The sequence below is a fragment of the Crocodylus porosus genome, unplaced genomic scaffold, assembly GCF_001723895.1.
Source record: "Crocodylus porosus isolate Cpor-Errol unplaced genomic scaffold, CroPor_comp1, whole genome shotgun sequence".
NCBI classification, from domain to species: Eukaryota; Metazoa; Chordata; order Crocodylia; family Crocodylidae; genus Crocodylus; species Crocodylus porosus.
The window spans coordinates 106607542-106626508 of NW_017728943.1; the positions used below are offsets into that span (position 1 = coordinate 106607542).

Here is an 18967-nt window from a genome sequence, read left to right on the forward strand (position 1 = left end):
GGGGGATGGCCCCAGACAGAGCAGTGATCAAGGGGCTGGGGGGGCCAGCGGGGTCCTCCCATGGTCCCATGGTCCCCTTCTCTACCCTCCCATCCCCTACTTACCAGCAGAAGCCCAGTCCAGCTCCCTGCCCAGGCAGACAGCATGCTTCAGCACCAGGGCGAGGGCTAGCCATAGAGATGCTCTGGCTGGCTACCAGAGTGTCTCCATGGAGGACCAAGCCTCTGGTTGCCTCAGGGCACAACCTGGAACTGTGCCATGCCCCACTTTTTTCCCCTGCAGTTTTTTTGACCCCTGGATATCCTGGGGTCTGATTTTGCTCCCAAGGCAAGGAATGTTTTTTTCATTCCCACATGCGCTTCTTGCAGTGTCTCAAAGGCTTTAAGACACTGCAGGATGCACATGCGCACTCATGAGGATGCGCCCTTTCTGTGTAATGTCTGTCCCAACTCTGCTACCCAAAACTGCCACCCAGTTCCCAGGGCTGACCCCCTAAGCCTGCTGCCAGCCCAGGGCTGTTCTACCCCAGCTCAAACTACTGTGGTTTTGGGGACACTGTGAAATCCCACGCCTGAGAACAGTTGACCTCAGCACAAACAGCACTGGAGTTTATCAAGCCACATTAATTGCACATGTAGATACACCCACTGTTAAATAAAACCATGGTACCATGCCTTAAAGTTGTAGGATTTACAGGAGTCTTGAAAACGGAGACAAAGGGCTATACAATGTGTTGCTGCAACTGGTATTTAATTTCTCATATTGATTATGCCACAGTACTATAAGTCACAAAAAACAATTCAGATGGCCCGGTAAAATTCTAACTTCAGTGGTTTATGCCATTAGATTACCATATTCTATCCTTTCTCTTCCTCCTTTGACACCAAAATACAGTTTTGTTCATTTTTATTAAAATATGTGTGAGGACAAGGGCACCATTGTCAAACAGTCCACTGCATATTTTTCCCCCTGTTCATCCTTGACAGTGCAGCCAGCCTGGCTGCTGTTTTAACATTAGTTCCAAACTATTGCTGTGTACTATTCAAGAGACATGGGAATATGAAAGCCATGGGTCATGTAAGCAAAAAGTAGCATGCGTGTTACAGTACAAAATCAGCTGCATACTGTTGATGTCTCTGGTGAGAACATAAGGGTGGTCTTGCTGCCCTGCTCTGCAGGGTAGCATGCCTGGAATCACTACAGAGCTCACAACCTTGCATTTTCTATTATGGAAGGTTTGCCCTGGGCTTCAGGGCAAAATTTTCAGGGGAAGGAGGGGATAGCAGGGGGAATTTTTTTTTATTCTCAGGGTCAAAACTCTGTGATTACTGCATGTGTGCTTCTTGGTAAATCACATGGATGTTGGGGCTTAAGACTCTATTTTCTACTTAAAATGGGATCCTCTTGAAAGGAAGCAGTCACTAGGGCATGTTTAAATATGCCTGGTACACTGCTAGATTAAAAAATGATGCTGCCTCAAGGACGTGGGAGGGAGTGTGGAGGAGAAGCAGCTTTAATTATTGAACAAATAACAGTGACTCAGCTGTTAGCCTTTATTATTGAATTATACACGGTAAAAGCCTGTTCCCTGCCTGCAATAGCACTGCAGACGATCATCCGTTTTTAATTGTATTTCAGTGAAAAGACAACATCTTACTGGAGTAAGATGCTAATGCTAGTACATGCTAATCTATCAGTTTTGCTTCTGTTATGCTGTCTTTTAAATATATGTGTTAGGGTGATCTGAATGTCTCAGAGTATAAAGCCAGATAGCATAGCACACTCCACACTTAACGGGCTTGAAAAGGGAAACCCATTTCATCTGGTTGTTGATTAAAAGGACACCAATCTCATTAGGGCAACAAACATATTATACTGAAAAATTACTCCAAGTCACAAGTCTACCTCATTTGTTCCTGTTTCCAAGTTAAAAATTAAGGTGACCAGGAAAAATTATCACAAAAAGGGCATAATGTCCCTCTGAAACAGTGTCAGCATGGGAAAAATGTATGTACCCCTGAGATCAGCTGCAAGACTAAATTTTTACATTTGTTACCTCCGTTCTGCCAGAAAACACACAAAAGTCTATACAGCTGTGCACTGGTTTCCTATACCAGAATACATTTTAAAAAAAACAAAAAGCCTCTCCACTTTTTCTTCACAAATCTGTTTGGAATACTGAAATATTTCACAATTGCCTATAAATAGAAATTATATTACACATTGCTGGGAGAAAGTTATCTTCACTGATGAAAATACCTGCTAAACAATACACACAAACATTATATACTAAATGTGGGCAGGTAGCAAAAAATGATTTAGCTGGACTGGAAAGAAAGTTTAGGTGCCTGGGTGACTGGACTTCATGGTGGAATATGACTGGGATACTGGGAAAAACATCCCTAATAGCATGAAAAGAGCAGGAAGACATCTTTAAAAACCAGAGGCAATCAGGAACTACCAATTAAATCTTTTCCAGGAAGTGAGTCAGCAATTAGATGAAATACTCTGTTACACTTTTCATGCTGTAAAGGTAAGTTAGAAAGCAACACAACCTAAATGAATCCTTTTTTGCAATACCTCTCTTCAAGATGGAAACATTTATTTCTTGAGTCTGGAACTCCTAAGGTATGCATAAATGGTACAGTATTAACTGTGTTTATCGACAGATGAGGCTCAAGGGAATAGGATTAGAGTGGAGCAATGTGAGTAATGCTTTCCCATTAGAAATGAGTATTTGGGCTGGTTGAAGTATTCTGAAAGTTCATTTCCAATTCATCCAATTAAATTTTCAACTGAGAAAAATGAAAAAAAAACAATGGGAAAAGTTGAACTCTATGGCTAGGGACAAAAATAACACATAAACCACTATAAATGATCAGAAACCAGTTCAAATCTGTAAAACAACAGAAATTCAGTGCGTATAACCTACTTTCAAAATGACTGAAACTGGTTTAAGATAAACCTGAATGGATGTAGTGTCAGACTTAACTGACTTAGGTCAAATCAGTTTATTGAACTTCTGTTCCAGATTCCCTCCAGATTCAAGTTAACTCATAGTTCCCTAGCATCCCAGGAGGCTTTGTACCTCCCCTGCAATCCCTCTCACAGGGTAGGTGGGATAGCCTTGACCCAGCAGGGTGACATGCTCTAGCATCCACAGGCTTCTCTCCTGGGCCACGGAAGACATGTGGCTGCATTTCTGGAACCAAAAGTGAATATCTGTTCACTTGCTCATCAGTTCAATTTATGCAACTTAGACTAACCTGTAAAGATTGAATTAATTCAGCCTCAGGATTTTTGACTGTCTGTACTTAGCCTACTTATTTAATCATTTTTAAACAAAATGTTTTGATTTTCCTTTCATCTTTCAATTGAAATATGACATTTTGGCTCCAAAGTTACTTTAATTTTAAGTTTAAAACTCTCCAAAACTATGGCCTCCCTCCACCATTTTTTCTAGGTTTTTGTTTTAATGGGAAAATTTAAAAAAATATTTGGGACCAATGTAGAAAAAATATTTCCCTCCATTCTTTGGTATTATATGGTACCCTCCTTTTACCGATCTATTGCACTGTGCCCATAAGATCTATCTGTTCCCTAAATCCTACTTGATAAAAACATCTTCTCTTAAATAGCTGCAGCATTGAGAGTATTGACAATAACTGCCTTAAATCCAAATTGTTTTATTTATTCATGGAAATATGTATGTCTTTTTAGTTTTTGTTTGTTTGACATTTAGTAATGATATACCAAAAAAGTGGGTGGGGAACTCTCATGGGACACATCTGATCTTAAAGAGAGGGAAAGTCCACTTACTCTGAACTTCCTGGGACATGACTACATTGTAGTTGTAAAGCACCTGCAGATTAGTGTAGAGTTGCCTAAATTACCCATAAACTATTAGAATAGCAGTCCAGCCACAACAAATTAGAGCTCAAGAGCAACTGGAAGGAGAGACTGAGCATCTGTTTCTGCAGACCTTGGGTCTTTTTGGGTGCAGCTGCACATTCAGTTAATGAGACATGATAAACTCTAGAGCTGTTTCAGCCAGAGTCACCTGCTCCCAGGTGCAGTATTTGCACATGTTCCCTAGACAGCAGCAGTTTGAGCTGGGGCAGAGCAGCCCTGGGCTGGCAGCAGGCTCAGGGGGTCAGCCCTGAAATCTAGGTGGTGGTGTCAAGCTGTGGAGGGGTTGACTGGGGCACAGTAGTGCTAAAGTGCACAGCCGTGTACAGGCAGTCCCCACACTTTTGCTTCCTTGTGCCCCACTCAGCCCCTGTCACTGTCCACACACACGTTTCGTTTTACTTAATTACTCTGCCATAAGATACCAGTGCACGTGTAGACAGTGACATTTTACTGTGAAGTTAATTAATCAATTCCACAGTAAAGTGCATGTGTAGATGCACCTTCTGGGCTTAATTTACATGGACTGGAAATTCCCAACCAAATGTTCAGGGTATTTCAGTGTATCATTGAGGCTCTTTGTGCAGCCCTTACAGGTTATTAATGTTTTAGGCAAAGGAACTCCAGATAATCTTTTTTTTTTTTTTTAACTTGGAACTAAAAATATAGGCCACTATGCATGTATCTGATTTTTATATATTTACTTACTTGCCTTTTTTAAAAAAAAATGTTTGTTTCTAAAGTATACCATGCATCTTCCTAATCCTGTTTTTCTCTCATTTGCTTTCCAGCATCCTCCTGGATGAAGAGGGCCACATTAAGATTACAGGTATGGAAAGAGCAGTGTGTGGTTACTGCAACTTTATTTCTACAAGCCTGCCAATCCACTGTACTGTGTTCCATGTGTCACTTTCCCTCAAGCTGTGATCTTGGGTCACTGTTTGGACAATGTTGCAAGAGAAATTTGGGTGTAACAGGAGGTGGTACTGGTAGTTCAGTAGGTGGCCCTTTTCCTTCTGGTCATTGCTTCATGCTTCACTTGCATGTAGTAGGGGAGTTTGTATTAAGCTAAAAAGTTGCAGGTAAAACTGCGCTTCTGACATGACTTCCAGCTTCAGCCTTCCAGTCCGTGAGTCCTTCAAACAACAAATTCTAGTTCCAGATGAAATCTTTCAAACTGTTAGACTAGAAAAGATGTCATGAATGGAGATGCATGTGTTTCATTGTGATACTATAAGGGTATCACTTCATGTTTGTCCAGTTGTGATTACTGTATTATTCATGGCACTTTATTTGCAAAAATTCATTTGTTAATCTCAGTGCCCAGCTCCAGTCTGGCTTGTATAACAACACTCTGTTTATTTATATTCTCTTTTCTGTCTCAGGGCCATATCTTCAGCAGCAAGTGGGAAAATGATACCACCCACTCTACAGCAAACTTCCCCCGATGTTCATATACTAGCTGGCAATATTGCTCACACATAACCATGTCCTGTGCAACCTCCAGCTTCCATTTTGGCATTTACGTACATGTAAAATATTATGTAGACAAACACGGCTTTCACATTTTTCACTTCCTGCTTTAAGCTGTTTCCTTTCTCATTAACAAAAAAAGTTCTGTTTAAACTTAACTTGATCATTTCTGATTGTAAATCAAAAGCTGACCAAATTCCTCTTTTTTTAAAACATATGTCCAGATTTTGGTCTAAGCAAAGAGGCTATTGACCATGACAAGAGAGCCTATTCTTTCTGTGGGACAATAGAGTACATGGCTCCAGAGGTGGTCAACCGGCGAGGGCACACGCAGAGTGCAGACTGGTGGTCCTTCGGTGTGCTAATGGTAATGGTGAATTTATACTTCTTCTCTTGGTGGGAAAGGGGAAAAGCAGCTGTTTTGGTTTTTCAGGTTAAGTAGCAACACTATCAGCAATTAGTGGATTGCATATCTGGGTGGTAATTGCTTGATCATTTGCATGGCATCAGCAATAGGAACTAATTACTTAAGACATCATATGAGATGACATTTGGCCTCAAATTTTTCTCTTTCCTCCTGCTAATTCTCTCATAAACTGCTTGTTATAATTGATTACAATAAGCCATTATTATAACTGTAGTCCAAAAGAAAAAAGCAGGACAAGTTCAGAAAAATACAAGCACCCTGGGAACAACCAAAGTAAGTGTTTTGTGATCTACTGACTTGGTTCCAATGTGGAAGCAATTTCCCACAGTAGGAGCTGTCAGAAGGATGTCCCTGACCTCTCAGGAAAACCCAGCAGGACTCAGTTTCTGCAGCATTTAATCTAATGCTGGGCAGTACTGAGAAGAGAGAGATTTACGTGCTCTTTGGTTTGATTTCTAATTATTTAGGTGTTCTCATAGGATCTTTCTTCATAAGAACCTAGCAGGATCAGTTTTTGAACAATGCACCTTCAAAGAACCAAAGTGTCCTGAGCCAGCACTCCCCATTCCCTTCCCCCTTCCACCTCACCTTGTTTTTTGCCACTCACATTATTTTTGTGTTAATCCTGGAAAAAGTGATCAGCTTTGTATGACACCACACTCCACAGTCCCTACTTGAAGAGACTGCAGCATAGCATAGAGATGACAAGGCCAGCTTTTAAACCAACTTAGTTTGCAGTAAGCAGTTCACTTATAGCAGCAAGGAGTTCAGCGTGGGATAATTTACCCTGTTTCTGGGGTAGATTGCCCTCTTCATCTGTGTTTTGCTGTTATGTAAAAAGAGCACATTTTAGAGAGCATTCATTTTACCTTGGTAGTTCTGTGTGCAGTTGTGCTTTCCCTTCACTTTTCAGTTATTGTCTCAATATCAGTAAAACTAAAGCTTTCAAGTACTAGTTTTGGCATCAGACATGGTGAGTTTTTGTTAGTGGTCTGTGGGATTATATGTTTGGAGTCATATTATTTTCTCTGCTAGAAATAAGCTGACAAACAATGTGTCTTCTTTCTTCCTCTCTCCCAATTTCTTATCATCTTGTTTAACTATGACCTCTTTCGATCTTTGCTTTCTTCTTACTGTTTGCTGAAGGTATTTCAGGGTGAGGTATGGGAAACAGAATTTTAAAAATCACCGGGTCTCAAAAGAAAGAAGTCAATTTAAACAGACCTTAGGAACTGCTAGGGTAGCAGGTATCTTTTGGTCTTTTGCTTATCCTTTCAAATTGTCTAGTTATTAGGATTATGTCTGCCACCTATCACATAGTGGTCTCATACAGAAGTGTATGAATTGGCTCAGAGGAAAGGGATTCAAACTTCAGTGGAAATTGTTTCTTAAAATATATTGAACTAGATTATCAGGTTGAGGGCCATCTTTCTGTTGTTGCTTAAAATGTTTATTGCCTTTACACAACCGTTTAGGGGTCACGTGTACAGACTGGATTCACCCATATAGAAGCTGTATCAGGTGACTTTTAAGATATGGAAATGGAAAATAAGTGAAAATTAAAAATTCTTTACTTTTGATAAACCAACTCGATGTCTTTATTTCAATAAAATAACTAGTTTTTGAGGCAGAAGAAATGCAGTAGAATCAGTCTCCCTAGAATTTCATAAAGTACTTGATATAATCCCACATAGAAAATTATTTGTTAAACCAGAGGGGTTGAGGGATTATTGCAAGTGTTGTCTATATTATCCGTACAGACATTGATGGTGGGGGGGAAATAATAAGAATAGAAAAGAGTTGTTTAAGCTAAAAGCCAATGTTGACACACAAACAAATCATATAAACTGCCCTAAATGGATATAAACTGCCCTGAATTAATTTATATTGGAAACTGAGGGTTTCTATCCACCAGAGGAGTGAGGTTCTGAAATAGGCTTCCAATAAGAATATTGAGCACAAATATTTAAGATGGAGCTTAGTTGGTCTATGAAAGATATTATGATATGGTTGTCTAAGTTACAGGAAGAACTAATTGATCTTGAGAAACACAATATTTGAGAATGGGTTAAAACGTAAGAATACAAGGTGCAAGATCACACACTTAGACAATGATAATAAGAATTTATTTTAGAAGCCGGGAATTCAATCACAAATAATTAAGGAGGAAAAACATTGGCAATCACAGGATATCTGTGAGGCACCAACATCATGAAGCACTGAAATGCAATCTTGTAGCAGTCATGGTATTTCCAGTAGAGACAAAAAAAAAGTGTTGATGCCATTATAAAAGGCTCTAGTGAGACCTTATCTGGAACAATGTGAACTGTTCTGATCAGCCATATTCAAAACAGATTAAATGAAATTCATATAGGTGCAAAAAAGGATTACTAAAATGATTAGGGAAATGGGAAGCCCATTGTCATCTAGAGAGACAAAAGTTAAGATATAAGATATAATTGCTGTATACAAATGCATCAGAACGCTTACCAGTTGTGGAGTAAAAAGAACTCTTTAAGTTGAAGAATGACATTAGCACAGGAACAAAAAGGTATAAGCATGCCATGAATAAATTTCCTCTGTAAATTAAAAGAAGGTCCCTACCCATTTGAGTAATGAGATTTTGGAATAGCCTTCTGATGGGAGTGAGGGGAACAAAGACACCTAACTAATTTTAAGACGGAGTTTGATAAATCTGTGAAGAGAATTATATGACCTGATGCCAGCAGTACCAGGGCCTGGACTCATGCCCAAGGAGAGCCTTTCTAGTCCTGTGGACCTATCACATACCTGCTGTGGCAGGCCAGTAGGTGGTGCTCCTGTGCTGAGCCACCCACCTCACTGCACCTGACCACCTTCCAGGCTCCAAGTGCCTCCCTAGGGGCACTTCACATCTGGCCAACCCCCTTGCTAGACCACACCCCCAAGCCTGGGGGTAACACTGCTACCACTCACAAGTCTCAGTCTGTTAGTGGCTCTGTGCCTCATGAAGTACACAGGCTTTATAGAAGGGTACTTGACCCACTGGACGAACTTGGGGTGCTTCCCTTAGTCTGAAGCACAAATAGTGGTCTCCCTTAGTCAGCTGGACCAAGGGTAGTCTAAGGCATAATCTAGACCCTCTCCCAGTAAGCCTTCCATGCTAGGTACAGAGGAGAGCTGATTATAAGGAGTAGGTTTGGAAGAGGGCACAGGGTAGAACAATATCAGAGAAATACCTTAGAGCAAATGGGTTGCGTGGATAGCCTTTGATTACGCATCTGTGTTACTATAAGCGATGTATTTGGTTAGATTTCAAGGAGCTTACTCACAAATATCATCCAGAAGCTGATAGAGCTTTCTCTGGAGGCAGGCAGTTCATAGTGTGTCCATGTGTTTCAAGAGAGAGAGCTAGAGAGCTGAGCTGCTCTCTGTGTCTTCATCATGGCTGCTGCCCCTCTTCCTGCATGGTCTTTAACGTATATGGACCTGATGACCTCATTTACCTAATCCAGTGAAGGCCAGTGGTTGTTGGCTGCCAGCCAATCAATTTGAAATGCATCAGTGGTTGCCAAGTAGACTGGCAGGGTCTTTAGCTCCTTTCCCAGTCCTGTGTTATTGCTTAGGACAATAGGGAGTTCAAGCCCCACCCAGATGTGTGAGGCCAGTCACATACCCAGAGGAAGCAGGTCCCCTTCTCCCTCAGGAGTGTATCCAGCTCAGGTTACAACTCAGGGTTACCTGAAGCAGATAGGGGCAGGGGTGCTTGCTCTCTGCAGTGACCATGGTAACCAAATTATCAGATAAGTAATAAAGCCTGATAGCAAAGTTTGGGGAGAAACTGAGATGGCATTCTGCCACACCTACTACCTAAATGGTTTTTGCAGTTAAATCCAAATTTTTTAACTTCATTTACCCATTATGGTTTGTGTCATTTCAGGGCACATTTTTGTTCCTTTGATGCATAAAGCGGTTCGTTTCTCTGGAGGCCACAAAAATCACAGACACACACTCATTAGATGGCACAAAAGGTGTATTTGCAAATGGGGTCAGAGCAGAGTCAAAAACTCAGATTACTCTGAACCCACAAAGGAATTTTGCAGGCTGTATTTATCTTTTCCCTCCTGGGCACGTGTGCAGAAACAGGAACTCTTACAGCTCACTTCCGTTTCATACAAGCATACATGTGGTTACATCACTACATACATTGCATGTATAGTATAATTAACTACTTAAGTATGCAGGGCGGAGAGGTAAATATGCATCAGATAATTAAGCATGCTCAGAGACTACTATAGGTCACCAAGAGTTCAACACCCCGCCCTTTCAAGGACACAGTCAGTTGAATTCCAGCTTCTGTAATCTGTATGAGAAAGGCTAGGGAGAAGCTGGGGGAGAGTCTGTGATTTAGCATAAGAAAAGCTGTGGCAAGGCGGGGAAAGGAAAAAAGTCCTTGGCAGTGTTTCTTTCTTATCGGGTGCAAGATGCAAGCTGTGCATTTCTACCAATACTCCATTTCTAACAATACTCCATTTCTAACACCTTTATAAAATTATTCATTCTATCCTAAGAAACTTTCTGGCCATTTGGATGGGACTCAGTTCATATCCCCAAGTCCCTTGATGTATTTTTCCCTCTTCCCCTTCCCCCCTGTGTTACAGGGACCCCTTGCCCTGTTACTGAGAGAAGGCTTGGGGGACAAGCAAAGCCTGTGAGGGCCTTTTAAGAGTAGGGTCTCTGTGGCCTGAAGGGATAAGAATGCAGACAACGTCACTAAGGGAAAGCCCTTGGTGGTAAGCAGCCATTGGGGAAATGGAGACAGACTATCAGAAATCAGCAGCAGCCCTGCCACAGGTGTAGTGAATACAAGCAGGGCTGAAAGGGCTAATAAGGCACTACTGTGCTTGTGCCAAGTGATAGGATGGGTTTGCTGGATGTGTGGTATAAGAGCTCTGGCTGAGGAATAAAGAATAAAGATCTCCCAGGCAAGCTGTTGTAGAGCCAGGAGTTATGGTAAAGGCAGCCCTGACATACAAAGGCAAGAAGCCACTTCCTTTTGTTCTCAGTTCACCCAGGGTGGCGACAATTTTAGTTCATGTTCTTTGTATTGGGAGTACCTTGATGGGCTTCATTCTTTTGTTGTGATCAGGGTAGTAACATCCAGAGGACCAGTTCGTGGCTCTTGGGTGGTTAGGAAGCCATGCAGGGGCACCAAAGAGGCAGTTCAGGTTTGTCCCTGCCAGAGTCAGCATGCTATAGACAGAGAAAGAGGATAAGAAGGAAACTGAAGCAAGCAGCAGTAAAAAAAAACTAGAGCCTGAGACCTGAGAAAGAGGCAGAGGCTAAGAAGCTGGGCCACAGCAAGTGGGCCTAGGCTCAAGGCCTACAGCCAGAGTAACCTGTGGACCAAAGCGAAAAGGACTGGAGCCTGTACAGGAGAGTGAAGAATAACAGAGTGACAACTTGTTTGGCTTGGTTGTGGCTATAGGGGAGGATGGAGGTCATGACTGGAGCCCTTAAGGATTGAGTTTGGGCCACTACAGTCATAAGTTGTGACCACTGAGTTCGAATCTTACCAGCAGTGTATATGTAGCGTTGACTGGGTACATGAGAGCCCTTCAGAAAAGCAAGCAAGGGTCTGGTAGCAGATGAAAGTTCCAGAGACTGAGTCTACTCCAGGACCAAGGAGCCCACTCCAGGACTCGGGGGCAGCCTCCCAATCTACAGGAAAAAGAACACTGAGGCATGGCAGAAGAGATAGAAAGGGGAAGTATACGGAGGACCTGGAGCAGGAAAATGACTAGGTTGGTCCCTTGGAGGCAGGAGAAGGAGTGGGTTGGTCCACAGAAGGTGTCATGGCAGTCCTCAGGGCACATTCTGTCGCTCCCTCCACCCCTATGCCCCCCCCCCCCCCGAATACAGTGGAACCTATTTATAGTCTCTTTGGATATAATTAAATAGTATAAAACCCTTCCAGAGTGCTTCTATGCCTTTCATGGACTTTTGTAGCATCTGTGGTGAAGTTTCCTTTCTTTCCAGTGACTAGATTACCGTATTTTTATAATGGGCGATATTCTGGAGGTTTACCACCTTCCCCTGATTGTAGCGTGAATGAGAGGACAAGGATAGGTAGGAGCAAAAAGCAATTAACATTCCTGTTCTAATAAGGAATAAGGAAGGATCTCTGGGCTCCTAGTCTAGCTGTTACTGCTTCTCACTGGGAGTGAAGCTATGGTTCAACCAAAAGCCAGACCTCCCCCCACCTTGTCCCAGTATCTACATTGCCACTGCAGAAGAGGATGAAGGGGAACTGATTTTTTTCCAAAATGACCGTCTTCTGACAGCATAAATCTCAGTGCCTAGGGAAGTTGTTTTGAGATGGGACAAATCTTCTTAGTCTGTAAGAGAGATGAGTTGCATTTGAATCAGTTACATAGAAGTCACCTTGGCACTTGCACTGGCATAGATTCATAGATACTAGGGTTGGAAGAGACCTCAACAGATCATCGAGTCTGACCCCCTGCCGAGGCAGGAAAGAGCAGTGGGCTCAGATGACTCCAGCCAGATACCAATCCAGTCTGCTCTTAAAGATCCCCAAGGTAGGGGAGAGCAACACCTCTCTTGAAAGCCCATTCCAAAGGTTGGCCACCCTTACCATGAAGACGTGTTTTCCTGGTATCTAGTCTAAATATGCTCTCTGTCAGTTTGTGACCATTTTTTCTTGTTTCCCCAAGAGGCGCCCTGGTGAGCACAGCATCTCTGATCCCTTCCTGCATCCCCCTAATGAATTTCCTTCTCTTGCAGAGGCTGAAGAGGTTCAGGTCCCTCAGTCTCTCCTTGTAGGGCTTGTCCTGTAAGCCCCTAACCATATGAGTGGCCCTTCTCTGGACCCTCTCAAGTCTATCAACATCCTTCTTGAAGTTCAGCGCCCAAAACCGGATGCAGTACTCCAACTGCAGTCTGACCAATTCCGCATAGAGGGGAAGTATCACCTCCTTGGTTCTATTTGTCATGCATCTGCTGATGCATGATAAAGTGCGGTTAGCTTTGCTAATGACAACTTTTGAGCCTCATTGTCATTAAATTATTCTCATTAATTGACTAGGCACTTAACAGACAGATGAAAAAAAACAAAGCTCCTTTCCTGAATAGCATGCAGTCTGAAGGTGTGTCTACATTGCACAACACTGTGTCATGTAGAAATATCCAAGGTAGTCCAGATTTTGAAAAAATACATAGTACATTGACATGAACCCTACTGAAAAAGGTATGCAGGGTAAATTAGCCCACCAGAATGCAGTTATACTACTACTGGTACCTGAGCTTTCTAGAGTATGTCAACATGGCACTGCATTGTGCTTTCTGATGAGTGACATACCCTAGACAAGGGCTGTCAAACTCATCCCATGTCCTGGGATGGGTCCCGACAGCATGGGATTCTTGTGGGACAGAACTGGCCCAGGGCATAGAATGGCTACAGCAGGACTGGAGGGGTCAGCAGTGGGACCCAGAGGGGTTAGCTCTTAGGTACCTAAAGGTATCCACAGGCTCTTAGATACCTACAGTGGTACTGGAAGGGTCAGTAGTAGGACTGAAAGGGTTGAGAGAGTCACTGGCAGCTGTGACAAAACTAGAGGGGCCAGTGATGGCAGCCACAGTGGTAAGGCAAAAGGCTGCAGCCTGAGGAACTCTGTATAAGCACAGCTTTCGTTTCCCCTCCTGCCACCAATGGTTTTGTCAACTTGGGCCTAGGGGCTCTGGATTCTGTGACAGGCCCTGCCCATTCTAGCCATGCACCCAATTTCCAGGATCCCATCAGTAGACTGGTGGGCTGGATCCCACCCATGGGCTGAATGTTTGACACTCCTGCCCCAGACAAATACACCAGGTGTCACCAAAAGGAAAAAGGTTGGGGGAATAATGATAAATCAGTTCCAAATTTAACTTCTGTAAGCTGTACTAAGTGGTGGACTGCTGTTAATTCAAAATTGTTACTTCTGGTCTGTGTTTCAGAAGGTCTAAATATCCATAGTTCTTGTTGATTAAGTTATGGGTGCTCAGTGCCTCTGACAATAAGGCAATAATTACTTAAGTCTGTATCCGTGAAATTAAGAGCTTCTATCTCATATGCCAATCTACACAAGAGCTTCTAAGCTCCTTTTTACATGCCTATTTTGGGAGTAAGTCCGTGCCTTTTCATGGTGTGTCTCCAGTAAAAGTAAATTTTATTTGCCACGTAGATTTTTTTGTCTTCCGTATAATAATAGAGTCTCCTTGGTCTCCTCTTCAGGGTATTCGCTAATTCACTAATTTGAAACATTTTCTCCCCTTCTATCTCAATTTCTCACCTGCTTCCCTCCCCATGGCTTAACCTGTAACTGGGGTGGTATGCAGAAAGGTACCCCCTCCCCGAACGAAGGGTGGTCAGCAGGTGCAGGTGTACTGTGCAAGGTGTGGCTGCCTAGTTGTATGCAGCTTCCCTCTTCTTCCTAAAGAGCAAAGAGCTGGGACACTCAGTAAATCTTTACTATGTACAGGTTTAATATTAACAAAGAATTTATAATTTACAATCATTAACTCATACGTACATACATACACACACCCACAAATCACCCAAACACACTCTGATTAAACCTCAGACCCATGCATAGGGCTGGTTCCCAGTGGTCTTTGGGTTAGACTGCAGCCTTGCCCCTCCTACAGGCTTGGGGGTGTGGCGGGGGAGGCTCAGGAGCTTAGCTGATGGGGTCAGTAATCAAATGACTGGCAGTGATGCGTCAATAGTGAAGAATTAGTATAAGAGGTTACATGGCATACAACACATTTGCATGAAACACTATATATGATAAATACCAATACCTGGCAGCTTATAACACGCTCTTAATACAAAATGTAAGGCACAGGGTTCACTTTAGGGATCCCAACAACACAGAAGAGGGGAAAAAGAACAGGAAGCAACTGTGGCACACAGCTGCACCCCATGAAGAAATGACAACCCAGTGAGGAACCCCTTCACCCAATAGAGCACCCTGGACCCCACTCAGGCTACTAAACTGATAGGGCCCTTTAACCTGGAAACCCCCTTAGCAAGCAGGAGCCCTGGATCCCTTGCTGTACCCCAAGGCAAAATGTCCCCCTCCTGTCAGGGGGCTTTCCTTCTATCACCCATAGCATGGTGGGCCCTCCTCCCCTGTGGGAATCCCTTTCCAGGGGGACTCATGACTCCCTGTAGGCCTGTTGGGGCCCAACTCATCTCCGGGGAGGGAGGGGGGAGGTGTCTCTTCCCTTTGTGAAATGCCCCCAGCTGCCTCGTGCAGATTTCCTGGTCTGTCAGCCTACTCTCTGCCCATGCACTCTCCTGTGCACCAAAGGCCCTTTTCCTGCCTCGTGCAGGGTTGGAGACCCACGCTGCCATGTGCAGTTGCCAGGGTCACTTCAGCTCTATAGCCCTGTGAACCGTCCTGTGCACTGATGGCCATTTTTCTGTCTCATGCAGGTTTAGAGACCTGCACCACCTTGTGCAGCTGCTGAGGTCCCATCTGCACCCAGACCCTCCATGCCTGTGTACCATCATCCCTGCCCCGTATAGTGGGTGAGGTCCCATTCGCTCCCAGACCCTCCATGCACCAGCCTGTGCACCGTTGCTGCAGCTCCCTGTGTGGCAGGGCTGGGATGCAGCCGCTTGCTGCTCCTGTCCCTGGGCACTTCTGGGGCAACTGCTCCGCCCAGCTGGTCAACTCCACCAGCTCTTCATCAGCCCTCCTCATTGTCCTTCGTTAAAGCTGCCTGTCTGCTGGGCACACTGCCTTTTTATCCCCTCTGGAGGCTCTTCCCCCAGTTTGAGACTGGATCAATCAGAAAGCAGAGGGGTTGATTTCGTTGGCTTGAAAGGACTCAGAGTGATTTGTTCCCCCTCTGGTCTGCCTTTTCATTTTGCCCCTGGGTAGGGGCGGGGCAAGCCTATCCCCTTACCTTTCCTGATTGGTGGAGAGGGAGAGATGCCCCACAAATCACTCTGAGTCCTTTCAAGCCAACGAGCTGGGGTACTACTGGCAAGCCTGCCACAAACACTGGAAATGATAATGACCTGCAGAAAAAAGTTAAAGTTGAGATAGGGAAATCAACTGTAAGCTGGTGCTTAAGCCTTTGAGTGCTGTCAGACACTTCAGAGAAAAGCAGCTTTAATCACTTTAATTTTTTTCCCTTCTAACAATTAATAGACTGGAACAGTAAAAAGGGATTTCTAGATGCTAAATGTACAGGGGGATTTTCTGTTCCTACACCTTTCCCCTGAGCATACCTATTTATGCAGTATTTTCCTTGAACCCTCAGTAACATGCCCTGATAGAAGAGCTGTGTCTATGAAGGTCCAAAGATCAGATAAAAAGAAATGATGTCCACATTTTGGTTAGAATATTCCTCAAAGCATTTTACAGAATGCAAAGCAAATATGCTAGTTGCTGGGGTGTATATATATATACCTGAAACAAATATGAAAGCATAATATTCATATCTGAAATCTTGACCAAGAGGGTGAGAAATTCGCTGTCTGCGGTAAATTCTAAATATTTGGGTGAAGAAATAGTAATGAAATGGTATTTATCTTAACACTCACAACTGCCACTGCATCGTGGTACCCAGTCATCTCATCTGTTATGCCACTGACCTCAATTCACAGCACATGGTAACAGCATAAAGGGGAATCAGGAAGATGATATCAGCTCCCTGTCAACCTACTCTCTCAGGAATAGGGGAGAATCAAGCTGTATGCTATTCTGTTACTCTATTACAAAACACATAGGAGTGTTTGGAGGACTCATCTAACATCCCCTTAAAGGATGAAGGAATGTGCAGAGTATTATTATTTACTTTTATTAGATAAATAATCTTACCTGATGAGGATCAAAACCTGGTCTCATGAATCAATTAAAAATGTGCTACTGACTCTAAGTAAGTAGATTTCATAGATATTAGGGCTGGAAAGGACCTTGCAAGATGATTGGGTCCAGCCCCCTGTCCAAGGGGCAGGAAGTCAGCTGAGGTCAGATCACCCTAGCAAGATACACATTCAAGTGTTTCTTAAAGGTATCCAGAGTAAGTGCTTGCACCACTTCTGAGGGAGTTGATTCCAGCCTCTGGAGATTCAGAAAGTAAAAAAGTTGTTCCTTATGTCCAGACTAAAACAGTCTTCCAGCAGATTGTGACCATTAGATCTTGTCTTCCCTTGGATGCTGTGGTGAACAGATCCTGATGCACCCCCCCCTTATATACTTATAGGCTACCACCAAGTCACCCCTGAGCCTTTGCTTCTCCAGGCTGAAGAATCTCATGCCACTCAGCCTTTTCCCATAAGGCCTGTTCTCTTGACCTCTAATATGCACATGGCTCTCCTCTGGGCTCTCTAAAGCTTTTCCATTTCCTTTCTAAAGTGCGAGCCCAGAATTGGATGCAGTACTCCAGCTGCTGCCTCACCAAGGCTGAGTAAAGCAGAAGAATGACTTCATGGGTCATGCTTGAGATGCATCAGTAGATACAAGCCAGAGTTTTATTTGCTTTGCCACCTGCAGCATCACATTGGTGGCTCATGTTCATCTTGTGGTGAGTCATGACCCCCAAGTCTCTTTCGGTCATGGTGCTAGTGAGTGTAGCACTGTTGAGCCTATAAATATGGTGTGGGTTTTTTCTCACGAGGTGGAGCATCATCAGGTTTTGATCTGCCCACTTTGTGAGTCTGTCCAGGTCAGCCTGAATTGCCAGCTTATCCTTTAGTGTGACTGCACTTCCCCATAATTTGGTGTCATCTGTGAACTTAGCCAGTCCACTTCTGACACTCCAATTCAGATAATTTATTAATATATTAAAGAGTACTGGTCCAAGTACTGAGCCTTGGGGGACACCACTGGTCACCATGTGCCATGTTGACTCAGTTCCATCAACAATCACTCTCTGGGTCCGATAATGGAGCCAGTTCCCCAGCCATCAGACTGTAAGGTTGCAGAGGCTGCAGTTCCCCAATTTTACCATGAGGACATCATGGGAGACCAAGTCAAAGGCTTTTTGGAAATCAGGTAGGGTTTGCCTCAACTTCATGCCAACACTGCTCTCTGACTCTTTTTGGTGGCAGACACTTAGAAACAGAAACAGTAGCTCTTCTGCTGTATATACTGATTAAAGTGTCACTGTTATAAGGTAATCCAATGAGTGTTTCCAAAACAGTCTTGTTCAATGAAACTATAAATCTGCCATCATATCTTGACTCCAATATCTTATTTCACCCAGTAGTCGATAGCTGATTCTCTTTTTAGTAAATGATGGTGCCAGGCTTAGCTCTGCTTACATACAAGTGTGATGAGGGATGCAGAAGTGTGAAAGGGAGGTGTTTTTTATAACCAGACTCATTTTATTTTCCCTTTTCCTGCCTTCCATTCACCCCTAGGAACATATTCTAGACCTCTAGTGTGGCAGGAGTAGCCTGCTCTGGCTGGCTAGCCTGCCCCCACTCTAGCTCTTCTAAACCACCACTAAAAGTCTCACCTGCCACATCTTGATAAAATAACCAATTATGGACATAGCATCAAGAGCCTTGGAGTTGATGTTTTCTTATAGGGCTCCATCTGTTTATACTTGTCTGGACCCCGTCTGTCTTGGTTCAGACCTACTTACTCTAGCTGCTACCTTCAGTGCTAGGCCTTGTCTCCTTGGCAGCAGCAGCATGGCTGGGGATTAAGCCTCTGGTCTACTAGCCTTGAAGGGGTTAAATTCCCTCCTTCCTCTCTCACCCCCACTTTTCATGCATGTGGTCTTCTAGTCTACAATGAAATAAGCTTTCAGGGTTCTTTAAGGTGTTTACAGTGCAGCCTCCACCAGTTCTGTGGTCAAAAAGAAAAGAAATGCTAGCAACCACTTCCAGCTAAAATACCACCCCTCCGGGCACTCACCAACAAAACTAACATCACAAAACATCATTAAACCACAAAAAATAAATCCTCACTTCCCCTTTACCCACCAGGGCTCCTGTTACCGAGCTCCTGGGTATAGTTTCATAGTTTCTAGGGTCAGAAGGGACCTGAGTAGATCATTGAGTCCAACCCCCTGCAATGGCAGGAAAGAGTACTGGGGTCAAATGACCCCAGCAAGGTGTTCATCTAACCTCCTCTTAAAGACTCCCAGGGTAGGAGC

At 43.6% G+C, this 18967-nt stretch overlaps 1 protein-coding gene across 2 annotated transcripts in view; it reads left to right on the forward strand.

The window, feature by feature from the left end:
• RPS6KA2 (ribosomal protein S6 kinase A2) overlaps positions 1 to 18967 on the forward strand; it is a 537755-nt gene that overhangs the window by 389189 nt on the left and 129599 nt on the right. For both annotated transcript variants that reach the window (XM_019549973.1, XM_019549974.1), the window contains 2 exons: positions 4701 to 4738; positions 5607 to 5749. In XM_019549973.1, the coding sequence (XP_019405518.1) occupies positions 4701 to 4738; positions 5607 to 5749 (181 nt within the window). The remainder of the gene's footprint in view (positions 1 to 4700; positions 4739 to 5606; positions 5750 to 18967) is intronic.